The 26,087-nt window shown below is 31.7% G+C and overlaps 1 protein-coding gene across 1 annotated transcript; it reads right to left on the bottom strand.

Annotated features, from left to right (window-relative positions):
* Window positions 1–20,741: 20,741 nt before the first annotated feature.
* Window positions 20,742–25,998, bottom strand: PSP (3-phosphoserine phosphatase). The gene is made up of 8 exons (XM_020380800.3): window positions 25,787–25,998; window positions 25,430–25,674; window positions 25,192–25,324; window positions 24,802–24,909; window positions 23,346–23,439; window positions 22,065–22,214; window positions 21,941–21,994; window positions 20,742–21,129 (listed from the first exon to the last, which is right to left on the bottom strand). The coding sequence occupies exons 2-8, from the start codon at window positions 25,656–25,658 to the stop codon at window positions 21,004–21,006; spliced, it is 894 nt and encodes a 297-aa protein (XP_020236389.1). The 5' UTR covers window positions 25,659–25,674; window positions 25,787–25,998; the 3' UTR covers window positions 20,742–21,003.
* Window positions 25,999–26,087: the final 89 nt, after the last annotated feature.

Genomic DNA, 26,087 nt, shown 5'->3' with positions numbered 1-26,087 from the left:
AAGAAAAAGGTTTTCACAAATTGTTTTCAAAGGGGTTAGAAAAGTTTTCACAAAGAGTGAGTGATAGAAATGGTTTTCACAAAAGGTTTTCAAAGTGCAAGATAGGTAGGAAAAGGCCTAAGTGTACAAAGTGAACTTTCAAGGGGAGGTGGACTACAAAGAATCACTTAATAACCAAGCCCTATCAAGTAAAAATCACTAAGCCTTTTCTACTTTTCTTACAAAACAATTTGGCACAACAATAAAGTGTGTGTGTGCGCGTTACCCCTAGTAGGCAAATAGCAAGCCTTCTAAACGAATTTGAAGACAAAGATAAAAGCCTAAACAATTATACTACCAAAAGTTATAAAGCATGCAAAAGAAAAGCACTTAAAACATAGTCTAGTCGAGGTCCTAGGTGAAGGTTTTCAAATCACCTTCAAACTACACGAAGCTAAACCAAAATGAAGAGGTTTAAGAATGGCCAATTACAAACCAAAAGAATGAAAACAAGGCCAAAGAACACAAAAGGTCGAAAAAGGAAAATTTCAAGCAAAAATATGAAAAGATAAAATTTATAGGTCTTCAAACTCCTCCACTTGGGTTCCTTCACAAAGAACAAACTTGTTAGTCCTCTCCAAGTGTTTAAACACTCCTTTTGTTTGGTGAAAATCCCTCCAAAGGCTAGGTTTGGATTCGGTTCACTCCTCCACTCAAATCCACCAAAAGTTTGCTAGTTTGCTAGATAGGTTCTTCACCTACATTCAAAATGAAACCAACCCAAAGAGCAAGAGTCCAAGAAATAAAACTGAAAAGCACAATTAGGGAAGGCTAAACTCAGAGAGAATTAGTTGAGACAAAACAAAAGAGGCCAAAGAAAAGACAAACTAAAATTAAGACTCAATCAAAAATAGGAAGCACACAAAAGAGTAATCCTAGAATGGCACTAGAATGGATTAGTGTTTAGTCCACTTGCTTAAGTCTTTTAATTGATTCGTTCCAGCCATCTTTAAGGTCTCAAAATAGGTCAATAATGGTCTTAAGTCCAACTCCAAAAAACATAGGTATTGGTCCAAGTCCACAAGTCTAGCAACAAGTCCTTTTTGGTCAAAATGTTTTTTTTTGTTCTTTCTTTTATACTTTCTTTTCACGTCACTTTCTTTTATACCTTGGGTCCAATTTTTTTTTTAATGTTCAGCCCAATTGTTGCTTAGGTTTTGCACTTGTGGGTGGAGAGAAATTAGGTCAAATTTTAGGAGAAGGAGAGGAGGACAAGTGGCGGTTTCTTAGTGGTGCTTAGGGAATCTTTTGAGTGGAAATTGATTTGTACTATCTAGTACAAGTTGTTTTGCACAAAATTTTCAGCACACCTCTTAGATTCTTTTAGGGTTATTAAGCATCAAATAAAGACCATAACAAGTGGAATGCAAGGGAAAAAGTGGGCAGCAATTTTTATGCATGTGCAAGGAAGCATTTCACACATGGAAACTCAAAATACAAAGAACATGCTAGGACTAAGTAGCATGCATGAATGACTCCTAGATGGTAGCTATATGTCACGCCCACTATATATATCATGCACTATGGTATTTTTTTTTTGTGTTCATGTATTCATGCAAAGGTGTTTGGCACATACATGGAATTTTGTAGACAAAATATAGGAAACAAGACTTGACAAAACTTCAAAAGATTCAAAAATCAAAAAGCATGTTCATCATGTTAATATGAGACTCAACCTAAAATTAGAAAAACATGGCAACCCTAACAATGGAAACCTAAAAATGACAAGGAAGGTTCACAAGGAACAAGAACATGAACCATAAGCATTCGGTCATACAAAGCAAGGCAAAAAGAAAGACAAAGACCGAATGGAAGAAAAATGACAAAAGACTAGGAAGACAATGTTTTTACCCTTGATGATCCTTGGCTCTAGATACCACTTGATGGAGTAGTTCCTTCCATGGATGATGATGGTGGTTGAAAGGAGACTCCTTGCCCTTGATCTAGGTTCACCAAGGGGTAGACAAAGGAAGGTTTTTGTGGGACAAAAGGGAGATGGGTGTGAAAGGAGGTGTTGGGCGGAAGTGTATGGTGAATGGTGTATGAATGCTCAAGGTTGGCTCACTCCAAGTGTAGATGGAGGCCAATCTAGGGTTTCACTCTCCAAGGGTGGAGAATGAAGGTGGCTAGCCGAAACTAACCTAGTGACTAAGGAAGAGGATTTGAGGCACAAAAGGCTCACTCAAATTCATATAATCCAAAGTATTTACAAGTGGTGGGGTGTTGGGTATTTATAGGAGGGGAGGCATCTAGGGTTGCATTTGGAGTAGGCAAATGCATTCCAAATGAAATGTAAATGAACCCTAGATGCAACTTGGTGGCCAAGGATGGAATCTTTGGGTTTAGATTGGCTATATCTAGGTGCATGATAAGACCATGCAACCTTTGCCCTCCACTTGGGCCTAAGCCTTTCTAACACCAAAAATAGACCCAATAAGCACCAAAAATGTGTCACCCTCTAATTAACACCCTAGCCCAAAATTAAAAACCCTAATAATCTAGAGCACCCCATAATACAAGGGTAAAATGGGAAATACAAAAGAAAATAAATTCTAAGTCCTAAACACCCCAAAATACAAGGGTAAAATTGGAAATACAAGTAAAATAAATTGTATGACTAAAATACCCCAAAATACAAGGGTAAAATAGGAAATTAAAGACAAGGGCAAAATAGGAATAAAGAAATAAATGCTATAAAACCTAGGAGCTAAGGTCCAAAAATGGCCTTACTATCCCATTCCTCTTGCCTCCTTTAGTATATCACCTCTTGGTCTTCTCGGCCTTAGTGTTATTCCATCATTAGCAAATCCATAGATTGCCTCACCAATAAAATAAGTTTCCAACACTTAGGTAAGAAGTTTGTGTGGTGTCCTCTATCACCCTCTCAAGTGAATGAGGACCAACTCAAACTAAAGGCTAAGAAAGATGATGAAGAGAAAAGCAAAAACAAAAACAAAAAGAAAAGAAAAGAAAAAAAGAATTTTTCCTTTGAAGAAAAAAGGCTAGGTTCAAGTGAACCTTAACCCTTGTGCCATCCTCTTTTCTTTGGTGCCAAAGAAAGATGGCAATGGAGGATGAGCACCTTTTTAAAAGCCATCATTGAATAAAAGGCACCCAATCCTAAGTTAGATGATTTGGTGAATGAATTGCATGGGTCAATAAATTTTAAATGGTGATGCCTCTTTGGCTCTTCCCTTTTGCCCTAAGCACCTTCATTCAACAAATTATGTACTTAAGGATTGCATAGTTAAGTTTTAATATTTTACTCCCCTAATTGTGGTTTCACTTCTTTTGAAGGATCAATGGAATGGAAGAACTTGAAGATTTGTGGTCAAATCCTTCTCAAGAAGGAGGGTATGATGGAGGACCATCCATGGTACTTCATGTGAAACCCATCACATGGTCCAATGCTATGACTAATTTTGAGTAGTGTAGGATTTTTTTGGTTTATTCCAATTTTACCCTTGTATTTTGGGGTATTTTAGTCATAGGATTTATTTTCTTTGTATTTCCTATTTTACCCTTGTATTATGGGGTGCTTTAGATAATTAGGGTTTTCAATTTTTGGGCTAGGGTGTTTTAGAGGAGGTGACGCAATTTTTGGCAAAGTTTGGACCTATTTTTGGTGTTAGAAAGGCTTAGGCCCAAGTGGAGGGCAAAGGTTGCATGGTCTTATCATGCACCTTGTTATAGCCAATCTAAACCCATAGATTCCAAACTTGGCCACCAAGTTGCATCTAGGGTTAATTTGGCATTGCATTTGGAGTGCATTTGGCCTTGGCATTTTCGGCCATGCAACCCTAAATGCAACCCTAAATGCAACTCCTCCTATAAAAACCCCACACCCCACCACTTGTAAACACTTTGGATTATATGAATTTGAGAGAGCATTTTTGCCTCAAATCCTTTCCTTAGTCCCTAGGTTAGTTCGGCTAGCCTCCTCCTATCTCCACCCTTGGAGAGTAGGAAACCTAGAGTGGCCTCCACCTACCTTGGAGTGAGCCAACTTTGAGCACCCAAACACCTCCACCCTAAGTGCTTCCGCCCAAACACCATCATCTCACGCCAACCCCCTTTCCTTCACCATATATCCTCCTTTTGTCCACCTTGTTGAACCTAGATCAAGGGCAAGGCTTCCTCTCCTTCATCTCTACGTCATTCTATGGAGAAGGAACCCATCACTTTATTATTCTATCTTTGATGTTATTTAAATTATAAAAATTTGTATAATATCCATTTGCTATCATGATTTCAAAGACCATTATTTTTCTTTAAAGAAATTTTCAATGTTCTTTTCCTCAAAATAAAATATTGGTGGTCGCTTCATAAAATATATTTTTGCGACATTCTTGTCATGATTTCAATTGTGACAGATGACGAATTCATTGGAGACATTTGAGAGTTATACATTAAATAATTAATTATGTAAAATTATAATTTTATAAATATTCATTTTACCATTTTTTTTTGTATTTTTTTTTAAATATGATTTATTTGGGCTTAAGCATAGGTTAGAAGTTATTTTTTTGTACATAATTGTGTGGTTTGTTCCATGTGCATATATTTGAATAGTTGTTAGGGTTACAAGTTTGTATGTTTCCTACACACATTTTGGGCTTTATAATTGAGCCTCTGTGAGCCTAGGTAAAAGGTGCCTTGATGATTGTTATTGAAGGGCTTAATTCTCACTTGGTAGTTGTTGAGTTAGCACTCAGGTTGTTACTAGTACCATAGGTTAGTCATATTGAGAGAGTATTTTCCCTACTTGTGATTGATTCATAAACCGAGTCTTTATCTATGTGATAAGGGCAACCTGGGAACCAAAAAGTGTTTAGGAGTTTAGATTCACTTGCAAAATCATGCACTAATATATGGACTTGGTGACCTCTCTTAAAGTTCGCATTATGTCCTTTGGAATTTCATATTCTGAATTTTCCTTAATAGGTCACATAAGAGATGTACCTTTTTTTGTACATATTAATATAAACATATTAGCATGTTCATGCATCACATGCATTTGTTTTATGCATCTAATATCATTTTAGTACTTAGGTTTTGATTCTAGCATAAAGTAAAATGTCTATACATGCAATTCAAAAACAAAAATAAAAAAAAGGAAACAAAAGGAAAAAAGGTTTCATACATATATACATGTATATTTTAAAAGCATAATAGATTACATTCATCTAAACTAAAATTAAGGGTAAAAAGACTTGATAATATTCAATATGGGGGAGACTTATAGTAATGTGTTTTGACATAATCTATCGAGGAGAGAATTCAAAGCACTTTTTTTTTCTATCTTGAGATAATTTATCATTTTTTTAAATGTGGGGAACACGAGGCATTGGTAGTAGATGAAATTGTATCTATTGAGGAATTAATGTTCCCTTGGAATAAGTATTGACTACTTAGTAGTGTAAAAAGAAATGTACATTTAGTGACAACACGCAAATAATCTTCTCCAATATAGAATGTTCATATCAAATATTTCCATTGTTAATAGCTTGTTCCTTTTCTTTTTCTTTCATGCTCATAAAGTTTTCTTACACAAAGAGTAATAAAAAAAATTATTTCCCTTACATCCTTATAGGGCACACTCCTAAGCCAGGATCATGTATGAGGTAGAATAATGCAATGAGGAATTGAGAAGTGATGTCAATCAGCTAAAGCATCACATGACACAAATTCTAGAGGCATTGCATTCTCTATAGATGAAAAGCTTAGAAGGGAACCCTTTAGTAATTAAAGGATAATTGTCAGCTTCTCTTGAATGTCCACTTGGCTTTACCATGTTCGATGTGCAACCACTAACTCTACATCTTAACAAGTTTGTGTAACAAGTTGACCCTTAGGAGATCCAATGACCACTATATAACCTTCTCCCTAACAATATGATTCCAATGGTTGTAGACCTTCTAGAAAATAACCAACCACTACTCATTCAACCATAAGATGACCAACCACAAGGTTTGTCCATGAATTTGGTCGAGGATTCAACCTTTTATAGTCCAGAAATCTTTTTCCAATCTCAAACTACCAACCTAGCCACCCAGGTTGCAAAGGGATTTTAAGTAAGTTTTATTCAATGAAAAGATACTAATGTTATAGAAGAGACGGAAGGTCGTTGAGGGTAGCAATTATAGCATCAATTAAGCTGTAGATCTTTTTTTGATTCCAAATGTAGTTATACCCCCAAAATTTAAGGTATTGGAGTTTAATAAATGTAAGGGAACTGATTTTCCAAAGAGTCATTTGATCATGTATTAAGGAAAATGGAAGCACATTCCCATGATGATAAGTTGCTTATTCATTGCTTTTAAGACAGCCTAACTAGGACAACCTTGAGTTGGTACATACATCTTAGGCGAACCTAGATCCATTCTTGAAAGAACTTGGATGATGTTTTCTTAAAGCAGTACATGTACAATTGCAATACGACACTAAATAGGTTTGAGTTACAAAGTATGTCAAAAAGGGATAACGAAACATTCAAGATACATCCTCAAAGGTAGAAATTAATGGCAACTTAAGTAGAGTCTCCCTTATCAAACAAAGAAACAATAACTTTGTTTGTTGATATTTTACAGACACCATACTATGATTTGATGATAAATAGAATTTCATCCAATTTCTTTGATATTTTTTCACAGGAGAGAGAATATAAAATTGCATGGGGAGTAGGAAGATCACCATGGATTCTTCTAAAACGTTGGATGATGATTGACTTAATCAAACCCTTAGGAAAACAATAATTTATAAGGATGAACATGTCAACCTGATTTGCGCTTCTCCCCCAAACATTGCAGTCAATAATTTGGAGATTATCAAACTCTAATTCAAATTAATAAATAAAAAAGTAATTTTCTAATGTTGATTCTATTGCTCTTTCCAAGGCTTTTAAGTTAATTTCTTCATTGAATAAGGGCTCACGTGTTTCCTTTCAACATGTTATTAATAAAATGCATTTTAAAATTTTCACATATACCTTTTATTCTCTTATTTTTGAATCTTTGTTGTTCTTCTCCCGTGTTTACATAATGCAAATTAAAATGACACATTTGAAAGTGACAATGTTAGTATCGCATCAAGTAGTTTTGATTGTCCTACTAAACAAGCTTATGAGGGAATTGAAGATGAGTTGGAACATTCTTTTGAGTTATCAAGGTTGGTCAAGAAACTAAAGACACTCAATTTAGTTAAGAACTAATTGAGGATATGCAAGGCCTCGACATTAATTTAATGAAACATGATCTTCCTCCAATTAATGTAGATGCAATTATAGTTTTCTTGGAAGATCAAAGAAGATGTGAACATGAAATTTGATACATGACTATCCAGATCTTAAGAAAAGTGTGAAGAATGCACATTAATCACCAAGATCTAAATAAGTCAATTCAAAGGTTGATTCCCCATTGGCTCTTGTGATGCACTAATGCTTGACATTATTTTCTTTCATGGATGGCAAAAGCTCCTCACATCTTGTGAATTTTGAAAATAATAAGGCCAAAAAAAGATCGTTAGGTCAAAACTCAAAAAAGTTACTTTGACAAAAGTTAATAAGCTTATTAGGTCAACAGTCCTAAAAAGATTATCTAGCAAAAGATAGACTGACCTATTGAGTTGAAAACTCAAAAGAGCAACTCAATTAAAAGTTAGGGTTATATAAACATGTGCAAAAAAAAACTAAATGGGACAAAAAATGTGTTGGATGTAACGTAGTAAGTATTTCAGAAGGCGATGGGTGATTTAGTAGCCTAGAACGGGCCGTTCCCAAACTGGAACGGGCCGTTCCAAAATACTAAATTGGCCTATAAATCTTAGACTGGAACGGGCCGTTCCAAATGTGATTATTGTGTGTTAAATTCAACTCCAGAATGAGCCGTTCTGGTTTGGGAATGGGTCGTTCTAGACGTGCCAGAACGGGCCGTTCTAGTTTCAAAACGGGCCGTTCTGCATGTGAATTTTACCCATGATGAAGGAGCCTAAAACGGGCCGTTCTGAATTCGAAACGAGTCGTTTTGGCCACTCCATACCTCTATAAATAAGGGTTAAGGAGGGAGAGAAAGGGAAAGAAAAGGAAGAGAATTTTAGAGAGAAGGACTCTGGTCCGCTAGGAAGCTTGATTTTGAAGGATTGAAGTTCGAGAGTCGAGCTCGGAGGAAATTTTTTCTTATTTCCAAATTCTTGGCTATTCGGAGCCAATATTTAGGTTAGGGAAGCTTTATGCATTGTGTTTTTTTTGTTGAAATGGTTGAGTTGTTGGGTGCTTAAGTTGATTTATGATGTTTGCATTGTGTAAGTTGGCTTGATAGATGAACTTTAAATATGTTGGTTGATTTATAATTTGTGTCAAATATGTTGTATATTATTGAAGTTGTTTATAAGGTTGTAAAGTTGTTAAGTTGCTTGATGAAGATGAGTTGAGTAGTTGTTGGCTTAAGTTGTTTATAGGTTGTGTGGTAGATGAAACTAAGTTGTTTACATGTTGTCTATCGTTGAATTATTAATAATTCGAGATGTATAAGTTGAAGTAGATTATTTTTGTAAAGTTGTTTAAAGTTGTTAAGTTGCATTAAGTTGATATTGTAATGACTATAGTTGTTTTAGTTGTTTAATTAAGTAGTATAAAGATGCCTATTGCTGTAAAGTTGAAAGTTGCCTTAAAGTTGTTAAAGTTGAGATTGATGACTATAGTTGCTTATTGTTGTAAGGATGCTTATAGTTGTAAAGTTGTAAAGTTTTCTATTGTCGTAAAGTTGTAAAGCTACCTATTGTTGTAAAGTTGAAAAGTTGGGGACATATGGTGATGATATATGTCCTATGTTGAGATACATAGTACTAAGGTGATAAATTGAATGTTATTTTAAAGTTGAATCTCTTAGTACTGTGTGGGTGACATGGAAGTAGTTGATCCATGTCATGGTTGAATGACCAATTTGAGTAAGGTATCTAGTTAGAGATGTAGTCTTTAACTAGGTACTAGAGGGTGTGTGGTACTTGGAGGACAGTGGGTGGGCTAACTCCATATGTGGATTGGTGATACTAGCCAAGGTCGTGGTAGACTCATACCCAAAACCTTCTGTCCTGACAGTAGTACTGGACCTCCGAGTCTAAGTGGCACACCTGAGCAATCGCCTATTATTGTCTATACTTGGTTCTTTTCGGAGTTCCTAACAATGTCCTATACCTGACCTGGTTGAGATAGGTCAAACGCTGGATTCAATAGGGTTTATGCCACCTAGACTGCTCAATCTCAGTTGTTGGAGATCTCCTAGTTGTATATGCGTGACGACGCATTAGTTGATGTTGCATTCAAGTTGTATATAATGTTGTATGAATGAGTTGATAGTTGAGCTATTATGATAAATACTATGTGATTGTGTTGTGATGAGTTGTTGATCACTAAGACTAGAGGAGAAGTTTTCAAAGTTGCTCATCCCATTGTGCGGATTGAGATAGTTGTGGTACTTTGAGAGCCCAATTTGTTTAAAAACCCTCCTTAGAAAGTTGTCCCTTGGAGTGGATGATGTGTTGTTCTCCTCTAGGACTTGGTTGATCCCGTGTGTGGGCAAGGTCGAGGTACACATGTATGAAGCGATCACGATATAGGGGTCAGGCCCAGCTATACCGATTACAAGCGGCCAATTTGAATAAAGTGCGATGTGTTGAAAATGTTGTTTCTAGTAGATGATATTGTATATCTATTGTTGTAGATGTTGTGTTGCTTTAAGTTGCAAGTTGAAAGTAGAGTTCTATTGCTGTTTATTATATGATGCTATTTTTTTTTATGATTATTGTTGTGAGCTTACCCTAGCGTGTTTTCCCTATGTGGTTGGGACTACGATGACCATACCTTGGTATGCAAGTAGATAAAGATTAGTTTCTCTACTGGATTGGGTGACCTTTTTTTTGGTTAGGACTTAGGAGGAGGGCTGACATTGTATTTGGTTGATTGGTAGCTTTTGACTACCTAGTTGTTGTATATGGTGTTATTCCCTACTTTCAGTTATATATATTATGGGACTTTTTAGTTGTGTATTCTCATTATATATATAATTGTTTAGTAGTGAGATTTTATTTTATACTTGTATCTGAATACTATAAACAGTGTGAGACCTGGCGGATCGTTACATTGGAACCCTAATTGGGGCAAATAGTGAGTTGGAGTTATCAGTTGGGGCAAAAGGCATGCTTGAAATGAAAATTGCGGGGCAAATGACTTGTTGAGTTATATTTTCCTTCAAAGCTTATTGGCAAGTGATCAAAGATAATTGATGTGTGATACTAGCATTATTCATCTAGAAAATGTCACTCAAATAGAAAATAGATTCATTTTAGTTACCGTCATGTAAATATCTTGATTATCAAAAGTTCATCATACATATTCTCCCTATGTCATATAGTAACCATTGTTGTAAATACATACCCATTTTCTTGAATAAAATTGCCTTGTTACCTTTGCTTGTTGCCAATTCATTGTGCATTTTATGGCAATATATTGAAAGGGAATGTGTTACATCCAAAAAAGAAGTTCAAAGCATTACAATCACTTTAATATTTTAAAACCTGTAATATCTTTGATAATTTTTTGATAAATGCCACAAAGTGCAACCAACAAAATAGTGTTGCTTTGACTTATAGTGTTCCCAACAACTTAAAGAAAACCTAGTGAAATGATTAACTATCATCTTAATCTCCTTTTATTGTATACAAATAACACATATCAATACAACTAAAAAATATTTTTTATGACAAATAAAAAAATAATAAAAGGAAGTTAAAATAAGAATAATAAAAGAATAAAGAAGTTATAATTCACTTTTTTTTTCCTTCAAATATAATATTTGTTCCATTCTACATATATAATAATTAAGTTACTTAAATAATTAAATGAAAATTTTAATACATTATGTGTTATTATATTTTGTTCCATTAATGTCATTAATTCTCTACCAACAATCTAAAGATAGCCTAAGAAAAATGAATTGTTGTAGACAAAAATTTTGATGAACAGATTTATATGGTAAACTAGAGAAATATTAATGGTAATATAATAATTTTGTTTACTTTTTTTTGGTCTTCAATTTTTTTAGAATCTTATACTTTTTATTAATAACTTTATACGTATAACAATTTAAATTGAATTCCATGCATTTCACTCTTGCAAAAACCGTTCAGAGTGATTTCTTATATATAGATAAACAATTCGCCATTACATAATCTCTATTATTTCCATCATTCATTTAAATTTTATCTTTTAAACAAAATACATATATATAGATATAGAATGCCTCATTCTCTTTTTCTTTATAATCTATACTTATTATAAAGGGGATACATTTTGGTAACCACTCTTTTGGTCTTTACTTTTTAGTGGACCTTTATACCCTTGAAATAAAAAAAAATTCTTATATCTTCTACAATTTTTAATATTTATCTGTGTATAATTATTAGAGATATGAAGTGCCTCAATCCCTCTAGTATATATAAATGGAATAGGAGTTTCTGTGACTTCTTTTTATCTCTATTTTTTTAATCATTAATTGTAACTTTACAAAACTAAAGATAAAACAATTCATTATATTTTATTTCTATCATATCGTTTTTTAATCATTTTATCCCTCCTTTTATTTCACGCAAGTGACAATAATAATGCATACACAAATCATATTCACGATCAACCGTATAAGAAACCATTTCGGTTCAATAATTTGAAAGTTGGATTTTAATCTTTGTCGTGTAAAGGAAGTGAAGAGGTTTCTTCTTGTATTGTTGGATTTATGGGTGGATTTTATATATGGACTTATTAACAACAACTTTTCATCGGATCTGACGACTTTAAATAGATGTAGGTTATCAATTATTATCCTATAATTTTTTTTTTATAATTATAAGTACTATTTTAATTTGTGAATGTATAAAATAATTGTTTAATTCAGAAAAAAAATGTTTAATTTTATTTAATTAAACTTATAATAAATAAATATTTTAAATATATAAAATATAATGTACTTAAAATTCATTATAAATAAGTATTTTAAATATGTAAATTATATCATAAATTTATGTTAAAAAATTTAAGTTAATTGGCTATACTTAACATTCTCATTTAATCACATGTATAATTTTTTTTTTATAATTTTTATGATAATTTTCTTAATAGTTATACTAACACTTTTAATTAATTGATAATGTAAAATATTTTACATTGATAGTACATAATCTTAGAATTGTGGATTTAAGTCTAACCCAACCTTACAAAACCGGCTTGTAACGTGAAGGTTGTTTTTCACTTATATATTATTCAATTGTCTAATCTCTAGTCGATGTGGGATTTGAGTTTTTCTCGATACATAGTTATTAAACTCAAATAATTTATATTATGGTACAACTTTTTTAATGAGTAATATTTTCTTGTAAAATTATTAAATTAATTTAAAAATGAAAATAAAAGTGTTAATTAAAAATAAGAAAATTAAAAAATCCTAAAAATTCCTTGTTCAATATAACTAATTTAATTTTTGCAAAAGGATACTCTCTAACGCTCGCTTGAATCTATTCAAGCTTTACCGTGATATTCATACCTTTTTCTCCTCCTTCCCCTAACTGGTATGCATTTGATATTTTTTTTCATTTTTGTTCAATGGATTTATATGTGACCTATGACTATGATTCATATATTAGTACAATTACTCAAATCTTTACATAAAAATATGAGTCTGGTTGGATATAAGCTTAGAAATACTTTTAAGAGTTTCTTTACTGAAAAATATTCTAATCACCTTTTTCCACTATAGACATTGGTCAGCAATTTTACTACAACACTCCAGGAATTCGTTCATCAACAACGTCACTTTGAATGAAAATATCAAAAAGTTTCTTGTTAGGCTAAATCTAGATATTAGTTCTAATGAGGATTCGTGCGAATTTGGATCAGCTTTAGCTGATGCCAAAAAGGGGAGTACAACATTATTTTTTGTTTTGAAAATTTTTGTTTTAGTTTTTCTATTTTATGCTCTCTTTAAACAATGCTCCATCTCAAGGGGAACACATCTATTTATGTGTATTTATGCTTATAAAGTCTTCTTATAACATCTATCTAGTATAGAAAAACATATGCATGGATACTCTAATACTAATAATGATGCTTTAATGCATGATTTATATATGTTGTAATACACACACATATATGTGTTGATACCAATGCATGATATAATATTGATAAGATGAATCTTTCAATTATGCTTGCTCTAAGAAATGCATGAGAAAAATGATCTGATATATATAATAATAATTATCCATGATTTGTTTCAATAATGCTTCTCTGATATCTGAAAACAAATTTTTACACTAAGAAAAATGCATTAACAAAATTGTTTGGATTGATATTCTTTACTTTGATAAGAATACATCATTTGGCCGGTAAATGATGATTTTTAAGCTCTAAAAGACTTATTAAAATGAACATATCACTTGAATACATCACTTTTTATTCTAAAAAGATAGATCTAATGCGTTTAAAATTTTCTCTTCTAAAAAATATGTTTGTCATCATCAAAAAGGGAGAGATTGTTAGGTCAAAAGATGATCTTAGTCTCCTCAGACTTTAAGTTTTAATGATAATAAACATAGACGTTTTTCTAAGAGAAAATTTTTTTCACATGAAGCTTTAAGATGAAAAGAGATAAGACGATCTATTAAGACTATAAGTTATTAGGACATTAAGTCTCACAAAGCACTTCATCTGGAAGACAAATACATTGTATGTTTATCATTTATGATATCCAATAACGAAATCATCTTTATCTACATGATTCCTTAACAAATCAAAAGGAAAAGTTTCTTCGGTACTCACAATTCACTAAAGGAACTAAAGACATGTCTTGTGTCATAAAAAAGACTAACATATATCGTAAAGCATGAAAAGCTGCAGGAAAAGTTACTTTGGACTGACACACGCATGGTTCCTTTGTTTTTGGTACCTAAAAGATGATAAGTAACTTTTTTAATCTGATAAAAAATGACAATTTGGTGAAACGCATTTGACACACCAACGAACATTTCTCTCTACAGTGAATGAAGATGAAGATAGACAAAGCAAGCTTGTGAAAGAATCTCAAGAATTTGCAACAGTCATCTTCATGAAGCATTGATATAAAGAATTTTGAAGAATTCACACAATCATTGTACGTTTCATTCTTTTTGTAAAAGACCTTGTACTTAATTAGTTGTATCATGTTTTGATGGTAAGACAAAACAACATTGTTAGCTTACCCAACTTTAACTTTGTGTTATTGCTTTAAGCTTAAAAAAACTTGATTATAAAAGAATATTTGGTTGTTTTGAGCCTGAAGAGGCTTGACCGTAAAAGAATATTTGGTTATTTTGAACCTAGAAAGGTTTGACTATAAAAGAATACTTGGTTGATTGAATCCAGGCTTTGTGTTCAAAGAATATTTGGGTAATTACTTGAAGAGCTGGACGTAATTTCAGTAGTTGAGTCAAAGCAATATAAAAACAATGTATGTTTTTCTTACTTTACCCTTCATGTGCTCTCATACAATCTTGCTACTACTTCACTATTTCAAGAAAGTATTGAGTTTTTGATTGATACTATTCAACCCCCATTCTAGTGTCCCTCTTTTCTCCACAATAATTTTTTTAAAATTCTTTGTGTAATCCTCCTCGTTCTTTGACAAAATCATATCACCAATGTTGGTAAACCCTATAGGTTTGGATTGGCAATAAAAAGGAAATTTAGGTCTTCCATTCTTATGGAAGATGTTATCAACCTCAGAACAATTGTCCAAGGAGTAAACCTTAAAGACTTCATTCTTAAAATTGATTCATTAATTGGAGAATTAAACAATGTGAAAACCCTGTAGAGCAAACTTCACTCGACCAAATTCAACCAATAAACTCACCAACCTTTAGAGCTCAAACAAATTACCATGTAACTCATACATCTCAACCTTTAGAGCTCGAACATACTAACCTAAAGAGCTTGGACAAGTTAATACACGTGTACAAGAATTATTATTTTCTTGTATTTGTTTATTGACATGTCATTGGAAGCACTAGCACGTGGGCAACCCTACATCTAGTAATCTTAAGTCCCTTTGTTCTTACATGGACTTGGGACTTGGGGGGCTTGTGTACTAACTTAGATGAATAAGCTTGACTAATCCAACCTTGGGAGATCAACTAGTCCAACCTCAATAAGTTAGCATGATCAAAACCACGTAGACATGAACAAGTTGGCACAAGAAGAATGCAAGACGTTACAATATAGAGAAAATAACTATATGAAAGTGGTTACTTAAACTGAAGTAGAAGTTGGACAACTACTAAGGACCAAGGTATGTATATTAATAAAACATGGCAAATGGAAAAACTTAGACTAACTTGATCATCAAAGTCCTTTTTGCAAGTACTCCTCCCTCATTACAAACAACTCAAAAGAAGCAAAGATTAGATAAAAGATCAAACATGAAACCTCTACTCAAAGAGATCAGAAATTAATTTTGGTATCCAATCTTATCATATTTTGGTAATAACAAATATAAACACAAATAGGTGCAATTCATGATTATATTAAATGTATAATTAGTTTAGTTAATTATAAAAAGTTCTATTTATAAAAAAGATTTAATGAAAACATGCATAGCATGTTAATAAATATCATTTCTCGAGTAAGATTCCTAGTAACAAAATGAAATAAGCTCTATTTTATAAATATTGGTTTACATAAGCAATAGTGTCTTGTGTCTCTTAACTAAATTTAGAGTTTGAATTCTGACTTTGAGTATGGAATAGACTATATTGAAGAAGAATACCTACTTTGTATGTGCTAACGATCATTGGTGGAGATTATTCATTACTTTCAAGAGTGAATATTTCGTATCAAATTATGGTTACGAAAAAAAAAAAAAAAAGCTCTATGTTATGCAAGATAAAAAAAAACTCTAATTTTCTTAACCAAAAATATACATATACATTTTTCCAAAACAAAATATACGTATAAATTAATTTAGACTTTTATTGGAAAAACGGAAATGACTTTTCAATTTTAATTACTATTTTCTCAATTGCTTTCGAGGCAAATTAACTAAAAGTACACCAATTTTTTTAAAACTAGGATATTCCTTAGCCAATTGATCCTTTGAAATACTGAGAATAATTCAAAGAGTTGACCTTTTTCAACACTGATTAGGTATCAAATTTCTTACAACATGCTTAAGAGATAATGTCGTAATAATGCATTGGGGAGCAAAACAACTTTAGATATCAAGGGAAATAACCCCACCCTCAGTCGATATTGTGATCGAAATCAATGTCTTACACAATTTTTATTTATTTATTATAGTATTGATAGAAATATTTATTGACTTCGTTAAAAATTATCTCCCTTAAGACCTTGAGACTCAAACTTGAGACTTTAATGTTTAAGAACTATATGCAGCATCAATTGAATCAACAAACATTAATTATGCGTGAGAAGTTAATAATAAATGTGTTTAACAAATGAATTAAATATTCTCTCCGTTTTTATTTCATAGTCGTTTTGTCATAATTTGTTATTTTTTTTTCCATTGTTATTTTACTAAAATTAATGACTTATTAAATTTTTTTTCTTCCATTTTTACCCTTGATAATTAATGTATATTTACTGAACAATGTGTCTATTTATTTTTAATGTCTACCTATTTTTTTTTTCCAACCACCTATGTAAAGTTAATGTTGCATTTATAAGGGTAATATGTTCCCAACGAAATACTACTTATAAAAAAACAGAAAAAAGGACAGCTATTTACAAGATTCTTTAACTTTAGAAAGGGTAGAAAACTCTTTACTATTCACATGTAGTAACTAAATGCATTAATAATTAATGGAGTAGATTAAGGAGTAGGCTACAGTTCACATGTGTAATTAAATAAAGTAGGTTACAATTTACATGCGTAATCAATGCATTAATAATTAATGAATTAGATTACAGTTCAATGGTATCAAAAATGAAAAAAAAAAAGGTAGAATAGGAAAATAAGTAATAAATATTTTTGAAAACTAAAATATTAATCATTTCCTTAAATCTCGTGTAAAACCTTAAACGACTATGAAAAAAAAATGGAAGGAGTATAGTTTTGATGAGGAAAAATCATTTAACTCAGTTATTTTTTTATTTTTATATATTTTTAATCAAATTAATTTTACCCTTAAAAAATTGAATTAATTTTAAAATTAAATACAATCGAACCTAATATAATTTATTTCAGTTTGAATTGAATTAATTATAATTTTTTTAAAAATAATCTATTTTTTACCATAAGAGTTCAATTTAGCATAAAATATTTATATGATTCATAAATCATATATCACTATTGATATAATTTTTAATATAATTTTTATAAAAATTAACATATCATATACATACTAAATTCATTTTACATTATCATGCATACGCTAAACTCTAAATCTATTTTATAATGTGGGTGCATTTTCTTTCTTCTCTAAGAATATATGTTAACCATGTCGAATTATGGAATGTATCACATATTGGTGTAACAAGCATATGAGATAAGCAAACATGGAAAAAAAATGAAGAACATGATGAAATCATAAGCATGAGATAGACACCTGAACTGATTTTATTTTATTTTTCTTTCAAGGGGCTAGCTTGAACCCATCTTTCTGACAAAAGAAACAAAACATGTTAGAATGAATGAGGAAGGCCCACAAATAAATAAATTAGTTTTGAACATAAAACATAGTAGATTGATAATGTTGACAACTAAGGATTTTGATTAATTTGATTGAGAAAGGCATTAAAGTACCGAAATGGATATTTAAGTACCACTTCATTAAATACCTGTATGTTTTGGTGATTGGGATTGGTTTTGTTTTGAGATGATAAAGTTTTTTTTTTTAATTGCTTTTGATATTCATTTCTTATTAAAATTATATTTTTGTTTTAGTAGCTTGGTTAAGAAAAGCAGTTTTTTTCTATATTACATAAACACTAATCTTTTTGTATGTACAAATGTAATGTATGGATTAAAATTTTAATATATATAATTAAGATTTATAATAAATTATATATACAAATAAATGTTATATTTAATATATAAATTGTATTTAAAAACTCTATAATAAATATTTTAGAAATATATAAATTAGATTTATGGTAAATAGTTTATATTGTGACACAATTATTTTTAATTATTGATAATTTATTTTTAAAGTATTAAAATTGAATTTTTAAATGAACATAATAAATAAACACTAAACTAGCTATAAATAAAAAATGAAATAAAAAAGAATGATATGAAATTAAGCAAGGTCAGGGGTTCGAATCCTGCCTTGTGTATGCAGCCGCGTTAAATCTTGGGACTAGTTATCCCACCCTTTGAGGTGTCTCCAATGTAGCGAGAAGATTAGTCATTATTATTGGCGGTGGATATTTCAGGGACGAACAAAAAAAAATAAACAAGAATAACATTAAATGAAATGAAATGAACAAGAAATAATTGCAATGTAAAAATAAAGAATTTTTTTTTAATGAAATAGGAAGGTAAATAATTTTTATTAAAATGATAGTAAAATTAGATACTCGAATATGTTTTAGCTAATAGTTATAATAGTAGACATTTAGGATTTATTTGTTTGTTTATTGTGTTAAAAAAAATTAGATTAAGAAAAAATACAACCCGTGTACAAGATTATAGTTAAAGACTAACCTCTTTGAAAAATTTCGATAGTTGTCCTAAATTACTTTGACACTTGTCCCAAACTATGATCTAATAAAATAACTTGCAATGACTTCGATAACTTCTGATAATTGCTTTAGAGATATTTGTCTTGAAAAAACCTTCAATCTTGACAATTGTCTTTTTATGTTTTTATTAGTCTTGTATATGTCACATTCGTTGAAAAATACCCTTTCAATAGATTGGACCAACCTTGATTCTTATGACTTCAAAAACGCTATTTTGATCTTTACCTTAATTTCTTGAATACCATGAAACTATTGTCTTGAACATCAAACCATAGACCTTAATGTTTTCAACAGAATTATCTAACAATCTTGACTTCTCTTGATATCTTTTTGAAATGTCATTTTGATTCTCTTTTACAACATATCCTGGGATCTTATCAAATGTTTTCATATGCTCCTTTCGATTTCAAAAATTAAAACACCTACCTCAATTTCTTCAGCACTTGGCCAATTTTTTTCTACCATCTACAATCATTATGTAAAATATATTTGAGTCGGACTAAAATAACATTTAATTCGGATTCGAATTTAAAAATTTAAACCTACATTTCATTAGGTAAATTTGAGTTGGGCCAATCACGGGCTCAATGCTTGTTGAGCAAAAAACTTAATAGAATTTAAAGTATTTTGAGCAATGTTACATGTACATTACTTTTGTGTTTATCTATCTCTATCTTATACAAGTTATACTACAATTTTTGTTACACATATAACATTACTATTTAAGTTTAAGTGTCAAAACCAAATTATAGAGTATGTCATTTGGTGCAGAAGGTAGAGTATTTGTGCTCAAGGTTATTTAATAAATAGGCCCAAAATTATTGTCTTTGGACAACCCATTTTCTTATCTGTTTTCTTGGTCCATAATAACTCATTTTCTTTAATTTAATGGACATGCTATCAACCATAATGCCACTTTATTAAAATGGGGTTTGCTATTTGCACTCCTCTTTTTTACTCTTCGCATTCCTGATTTTATTTGAACATTTCAAAATACCAAATATATCCTCCAGACCAGTCGCTAGTATAGGGCTCAAGGCTTTATAAATGTTTTACAAATTATTTACCAATAAGGTCCTAACAAATAAAGTCCTCACATGGACAGAAATCATCTTTTTGGATAGTACTTGTGATTACCATTTGAGATCATAGATAGATATGTCATTGATGCATGGGCTAAAACATTAGAATAACTTTATTGTATTCCATCCATCCGTTCTAAAATACTCAATTTAAAGTTTTAATACACTAATTAAGAATAACAATTAATGTATTACTTTTTATACAATTTTACTAAAATAATCTTACTTTTTAATAAATATATTATTTTTTAATTGTAATAGTTAAATAATTCATGATAAGCTAATTAGAAGGAAAAAAAAAATTCCAAATGCTAAATCTACAATAAATTTGGGACTTATAAGTATGTTTATACGCACAACACAAATAAAAATTTATACTTGCTAGGTAGACATAACATGCGTAACCATTTTTCAACTATCTTAAACAAGTGAAGTTTTTCTACGTGATATCATAACCTTAATATCTATAAACAAATGCCAGTTTGATTGTTAATGCTTTCGTGCCCAAAGGGTCCACTTATAAATGCTAGAAATAAAAAAGTCAAGGCATTCATAACATCCACTAGACAACTTTAAGAAAACTTGTTGCTGAAGTACATTTAAACTCGTAAAATAACTTCTAAGATCATCCTAGTTATTGGAGTAATATATACAAAATCTTAAAATTCGAATTTTCTTACCCTTTTTGTAATTTTTTCTATTGATTAAAAAAAACTTAAAAAAGCAACACAACAGCCTAAATTAGCAAGAATTTGCACAAAAAATAATACCCATGAAATTAAATAATAATAATAATAATGAAAGAAGAAATAATTTAATTTACCAAGAAAAAAGCTAGATGGCAATTATTAGTAAGAAAAGGCACCAAATGTACATTTATTCGATTTCTCACTCTTGTATAATCCATCCAATCGGGGTTCTCCAAAGTTGAAAACAACTGAAAGAGAATCCTCATACTAATATTTTTTTATACACCAAATAAATCAATAAAACATAAGTCCAAAAATTTTAAAAAGTGAGATGGTGGTTACATTCACATCCCCTTAATATAAGAAACTTCTCAAGCCGGCTCAGAAGAAAACAAAATGAAAAAAGAAAAAAAAAATGTTACCCCAAGGAATTTATGAGGTCCTTAAAATTGAAAACTAGCCAATCAGCTTTTGTAGCAACAGATTCTCGAAGTTGAACACCCGCATAGCAGACGAACAAGTCAGCACCACCTGGTCTACGAGCCTAAATGTGGGGTCATAAAAAGTACACAAATTACTATCACACATGAATATGCTATAATACAAGAGAGAAAAAACTAACAATGACTCGACTTCTTATTTAATGAGTCCTACTTATGAATTTGTATTTTCTAATGAATTTTAACAGATAATTAAGAATGTGTTAGAAAGAGTAGGTTAAAAAATGTATTGCTAACATCTTTGGCCAAAATATCTGTAAAACTAAGTTTATTCACCTAACAACTCAACATTACTTTTGGTCTTGTATGTGAAATCTAAAAGCTGTTAGTTTAGTTTAGTATGACAATGTACAGAGAAGAAAATGAAATTGTCATAAATTATGAAAAGATGTTGCATGCCACTGTACTGTTCAGTCAGATATCATTGGTTTTAGATTAAACACAAAAAAATAAAATACAAAAAACAAGCATAATCATAAAACCCTTTAAACTACCATTTTAATCCATGAATGTGTATAGCACTGTCACATTAGCCTTGGACTGAAATTTGTAAAATTCAAAAAAAGTCCTAAAAGTACAATTCTTCAATAACATTAGTCCAGGATTAAAAAAGAAATGTGTGACTTGAGTGATAATATTAACATGTTATGGACCAAAATGATAGTAAGTGATTAATTTTACAGACTTGGATGAAACAACAGGAAATTTCATCAACTTAATTGGAATTTCCTTAGTTTTAGGGACTAACGTCACAATGGGTTACACTATCAGGACTAAAATGGAAGTTTACTCTAAAACTCAGTTGGAAATGAGACATTTCATAAAATTACCAGGAAATACACAGAATTTTCTTACCTCAAAATCAGTAGCACCATCTCCCACCATAGTTAAAGTTTTGAAACCATGCGCCTAAAAACCAGTTTGATCAGCTTTACAAGAATGTAAGTAGTTAAAAAAAAATTAGATTAACAAGCTGAACCTTCTTGATTTGTTGGACAGCAACAGCTTTTCCTCCACTCCTTGAAGTAGGCTCATTTTTATCGAACCCCAGAAACTCTCCAGAGCTACCAAAAAGTAGTTGATTGGCAAAAATATTCTCTTGTGGAATCCCAAGTATTGATGCAACAGGCTTCATAAAAATTGTGCAAGTAGTCAGAAAAATAAAGTATATAATCATTTATCCTTTATTTATACTTTATAGAACATATCAAATGTCAAAAGCACTGCATGAAATTCTAAATGTCATGGCAACATTAAGCTATGAAAAGCATTTGACAGGGAAAGGCATCAAAAGACAGACACGATCCGGTAACTATGTTCATTGTGTCTCAAACTTGCAGGATGACTTAAGGGACACGGAAGAGGTTTTGATCAAAATTCCAATTTCGGATTTCATCAAGCCTCACATTCTAAATTAAAATTGACATTTAGTTTGTATTCTGCGGAGATATGTGTAGAAAGTAACATTTTGCTAACCTTCAAGAGTATGGGCATGTAAGGACCAAGGTTGTCAAATATGAGAGTCTACCTCGTGGAACTTCCGTAGTCTCAACCCTTAAGAGTTTACATATTATAAAAGGGGTTGTCTAACTTACATCAAGTGGAAATGGGATTAAACAACCCCATCATAAATGACTGGTACAATTTGTGATGGGGTTGCTCAAGCCCATTTTCAAAACCTTATTATAAAAAATAATATTAAAAAACCTACCAATATATATGCATAACATAATACTCTTAACATAAAAATAATTTAGCATTTCGACTCCATAATAAAACAAAGTAACAAACCACGATAATGAAGTGTTATAGTACATTAGTCTAAATAAGATTAAGTACATAAATGACAAAATCATAGATAATTTCGTATAAATCGTAAGTCCATAAAGCGAAACATTTTAGAAAGGAGTTGAATTCTTCAAATCATTTGCGCCATGATAATACACTAACATTGTGGGGTCAATGGGGGGCAAAAGTTACATTTGATTTCAAACTTGCTTCTTAACATGAGAGTACATGCAAGTTTACACGGAATTAAAGAGTTTACCCTAGTTTATCCAGAAAATAGTTTGACAATGAGTTAACTAACTTTCTGCACCTAGAACCGTAAAACTGTATGTACTAGTTATCAAATATTTTCAAAGGCAGTGTTCCATGAAGATAAAATATTCTCTCCATATTCACAATATTAGCAACTACTGATTTCCTCTCCCCTAAGCCCAAAATGAATCAGAAAAACATTAATACAGCTATTCCATACATTGATCATTTGACGGAAGCCACCAGAGATCAGATAAACAGCCATGTCATTAGCCTTCAACTTCTGGACTAACTCTTCAATGCCTGGGGAAAGCCTGCATATTAAAAAGTAGAATCATAAACATTATTCCAAATCTTTCTAAACTAAACACGTCAAGATACTCACTGGACAAATAAAGATTAGAAAGTGAAGAGGAAAAAAGTAAACAGACAAGCTTTTGTGATTTACTAACCCTTTGTCTCATCAAAGTTTAAGCTTATAATAACTAGGGATAAGTCAATGTCATTAGAAGTGATATCGCATCATGAGTCTACACCACTTTCAATTTATCAAATGCAGGGTGTTTTTATTTTTTATAAATCATTATTGAATTATCTTTTGATAACAATAAAAAATTTAATTTGAATATAGAGGAATATAACCTTTGGCTCTAAAAATCATGCAGCTCTTCTTGTTAGGGTTCAAAAGCAAATATATGTTAAAATTTGCATTACGTGACCGAAGAAGTATATATCTTTTCTCAAAAATTTGGTTACTACTAGAAAGTGCTCACAAGGGTTTTGGTTACATGGCCATCCTAGGTGAGTGACTACACTCTTGTTCTGTCAATCTAACCTTGCTGTTACACTGTATCCTTATTATCTGTTCAAGTCTTTCAAAGTCAGACATGGATAGATACCTCAAACAGGCACCAAAATCTGGGTTTGATAGCAAATGGTAGACCTTGGTCTAAATCTGACATCATTTCTCTTCACTTGAAGGAAGACATTGCACAAGTACAGAAACTGCAAGTGATACTGTGATAACTGATGATGTCTTTCCAACATCAGGATGTGTGATCATACATCGTACAAAAGGAAAAATACTAGACACCCAGAATTTTTTGCCAGGTTAATTTGCACAGCTGTTGACTCTCAGATAGAGAAGTATGCATCACCACTTCTTTTTATTTAACAATCATTATTTGAATCTTGGTAAATTCTGGCCAAATTCTGTCAAAAGAAATTTCTTGCATGTAGCATTACTCCATACAAAATGCTCAAATAAATCCTTTCTACACTGTCAAATTAAAAGCCTAAAAGTGCAATCTAGGGCTATTCTCCATGGTGAGGTCCTGGGATGGGTCAGAGCAGGTCTATTGTAGGAATCCTTGCATATGCTATGGGCTCATTCCACAACTAGAACCTATGACCTCCTAGTGACATGGAAACAAATCTAAAATGCTCAAGACTAGAATAATTGCACCCCGTTCTGTCAAAACCCAATTGCATAAGGCAAGACTAGTTGCAGAATTCACAAGGAACTGTCCAGGTCACTTTACAGCTAAAGGCCAAATCAAAAGCAAAATACTCGTACACCGATCAATCAAGTTTCATTTCTCATAAACACGTCAAATCTGCTCAACTAAAGTCAGCAAACACTGAAGATTCTAAACAAAACCAAAATTCAGTCATACCTTGGTGGCTTTTGCTCAAGAAAATTCTGAAGTTGAGACAAAGAGGGATTGAACAAAGACAGCCTAGCAGCCAAGGCTTCCTCAAATGGAACAGAACCACCCATCGCTCTGCGAAAATTCAACACTCAAATCAGATGCCACAAACAACAAAAGAAATAATAATAATAATAATAATAATAAAATTCATGCTAACCAATGCCCTTAGAGCATCGTTAAAAGAATAAATATGTAGAAATTTTTTTTATTGAAAACTACAATAGTTACACGAGAAAATATGCAAATACATTTTTCAATAAAAACTTTCTACTTTCTTAGGACACTGGTTAGCATTTTCCTACAAAAAAAAAAAAAAAAACTAATTTTAACAAAATCCCAGTTAAAGAATGAAACCTAGCAGTCCATTCAGCAACAGCCTTTCCAGCCCCACAAAACTCAGCAAGCTCATCAATCCCTTCATCCAGACACACAGTGCTATCCACATCAAAGCACACAGCATCCCCATTTCTCCAAAGCTCAAGAACCTCTACCATCACAGAAAACACCACTTTATAGTTCCACCAAAAACATGACGCAAATAACATCAAACACATACCATGCATATTTATAAACAATATAATAATACAACAACCTTTGGAAGGGAGTGTGTTCTCAAAATGGCCCACTTTGGAGCCCCCAACAGAAGCAGCCACAACGACACACTGCTTCTTCTTACTCTTCTTCACAACCCCAATTCCAATTCCAATTCCACACACACTATTCCTCAGATGCAACGTTGATGAAGGAAGAAAACGAGAATGGTGCTTTCCAACACCAAAAACACGAACCGTGTTGATCCCGGAACTCACCAACCCTTCCATGGAATCAACAAACAACCTGTTTTCCAAATCCAGTGAAGAAAACAGTTAATTTGTTAAATACCCATAAGAGGATCAAGGTGCTAGATTTTAGGATCAGAGGGTGTGATGTGAGGGTGCATGGATTTTACTGTGTGCCTGCAGATGTTAGAAATGAAGCATTTGGTGAGAATGAATCACTGAATCAGAGAGGTTGGTGAGATTCAAGTTGAAATGAAATAATTAAAAAAAAACTTATTTTCTTGGAATATTTTGTTGATTGGGTGAGAGAATGTTCCTTTCTCAACCGTTGAGGCCACACTCTTCAGTAAACCTAATCACGATTGTTGTGGAAAACAGAGCTCAGGGGGTATTCTGAATTATACAAATAGAATGTTCATTTTTTTTTTTTTTTACATTACGTCAGCCTTCTTCTAAGTTATAAGTAAAAAA

This window comes from Cajanus cajan, chromosome 6 (assembly GCF_000230855.2).
Source record: "Cajanus cajan strain Asha chromosome 6, NIPB_CcT2T_4, whole genome shotgun sequence".
NCBI classification, from domain to species: domain Eukaryota; kingdom Viridiplantae; phylum Streptophyta; class Magnoliopsida; order Fabales; family Fabaceae; genus Cajanus; species Cajanus cajan.
This window is presented reverse-complemented; position numbering and strand designations above follow the sequence as displayed.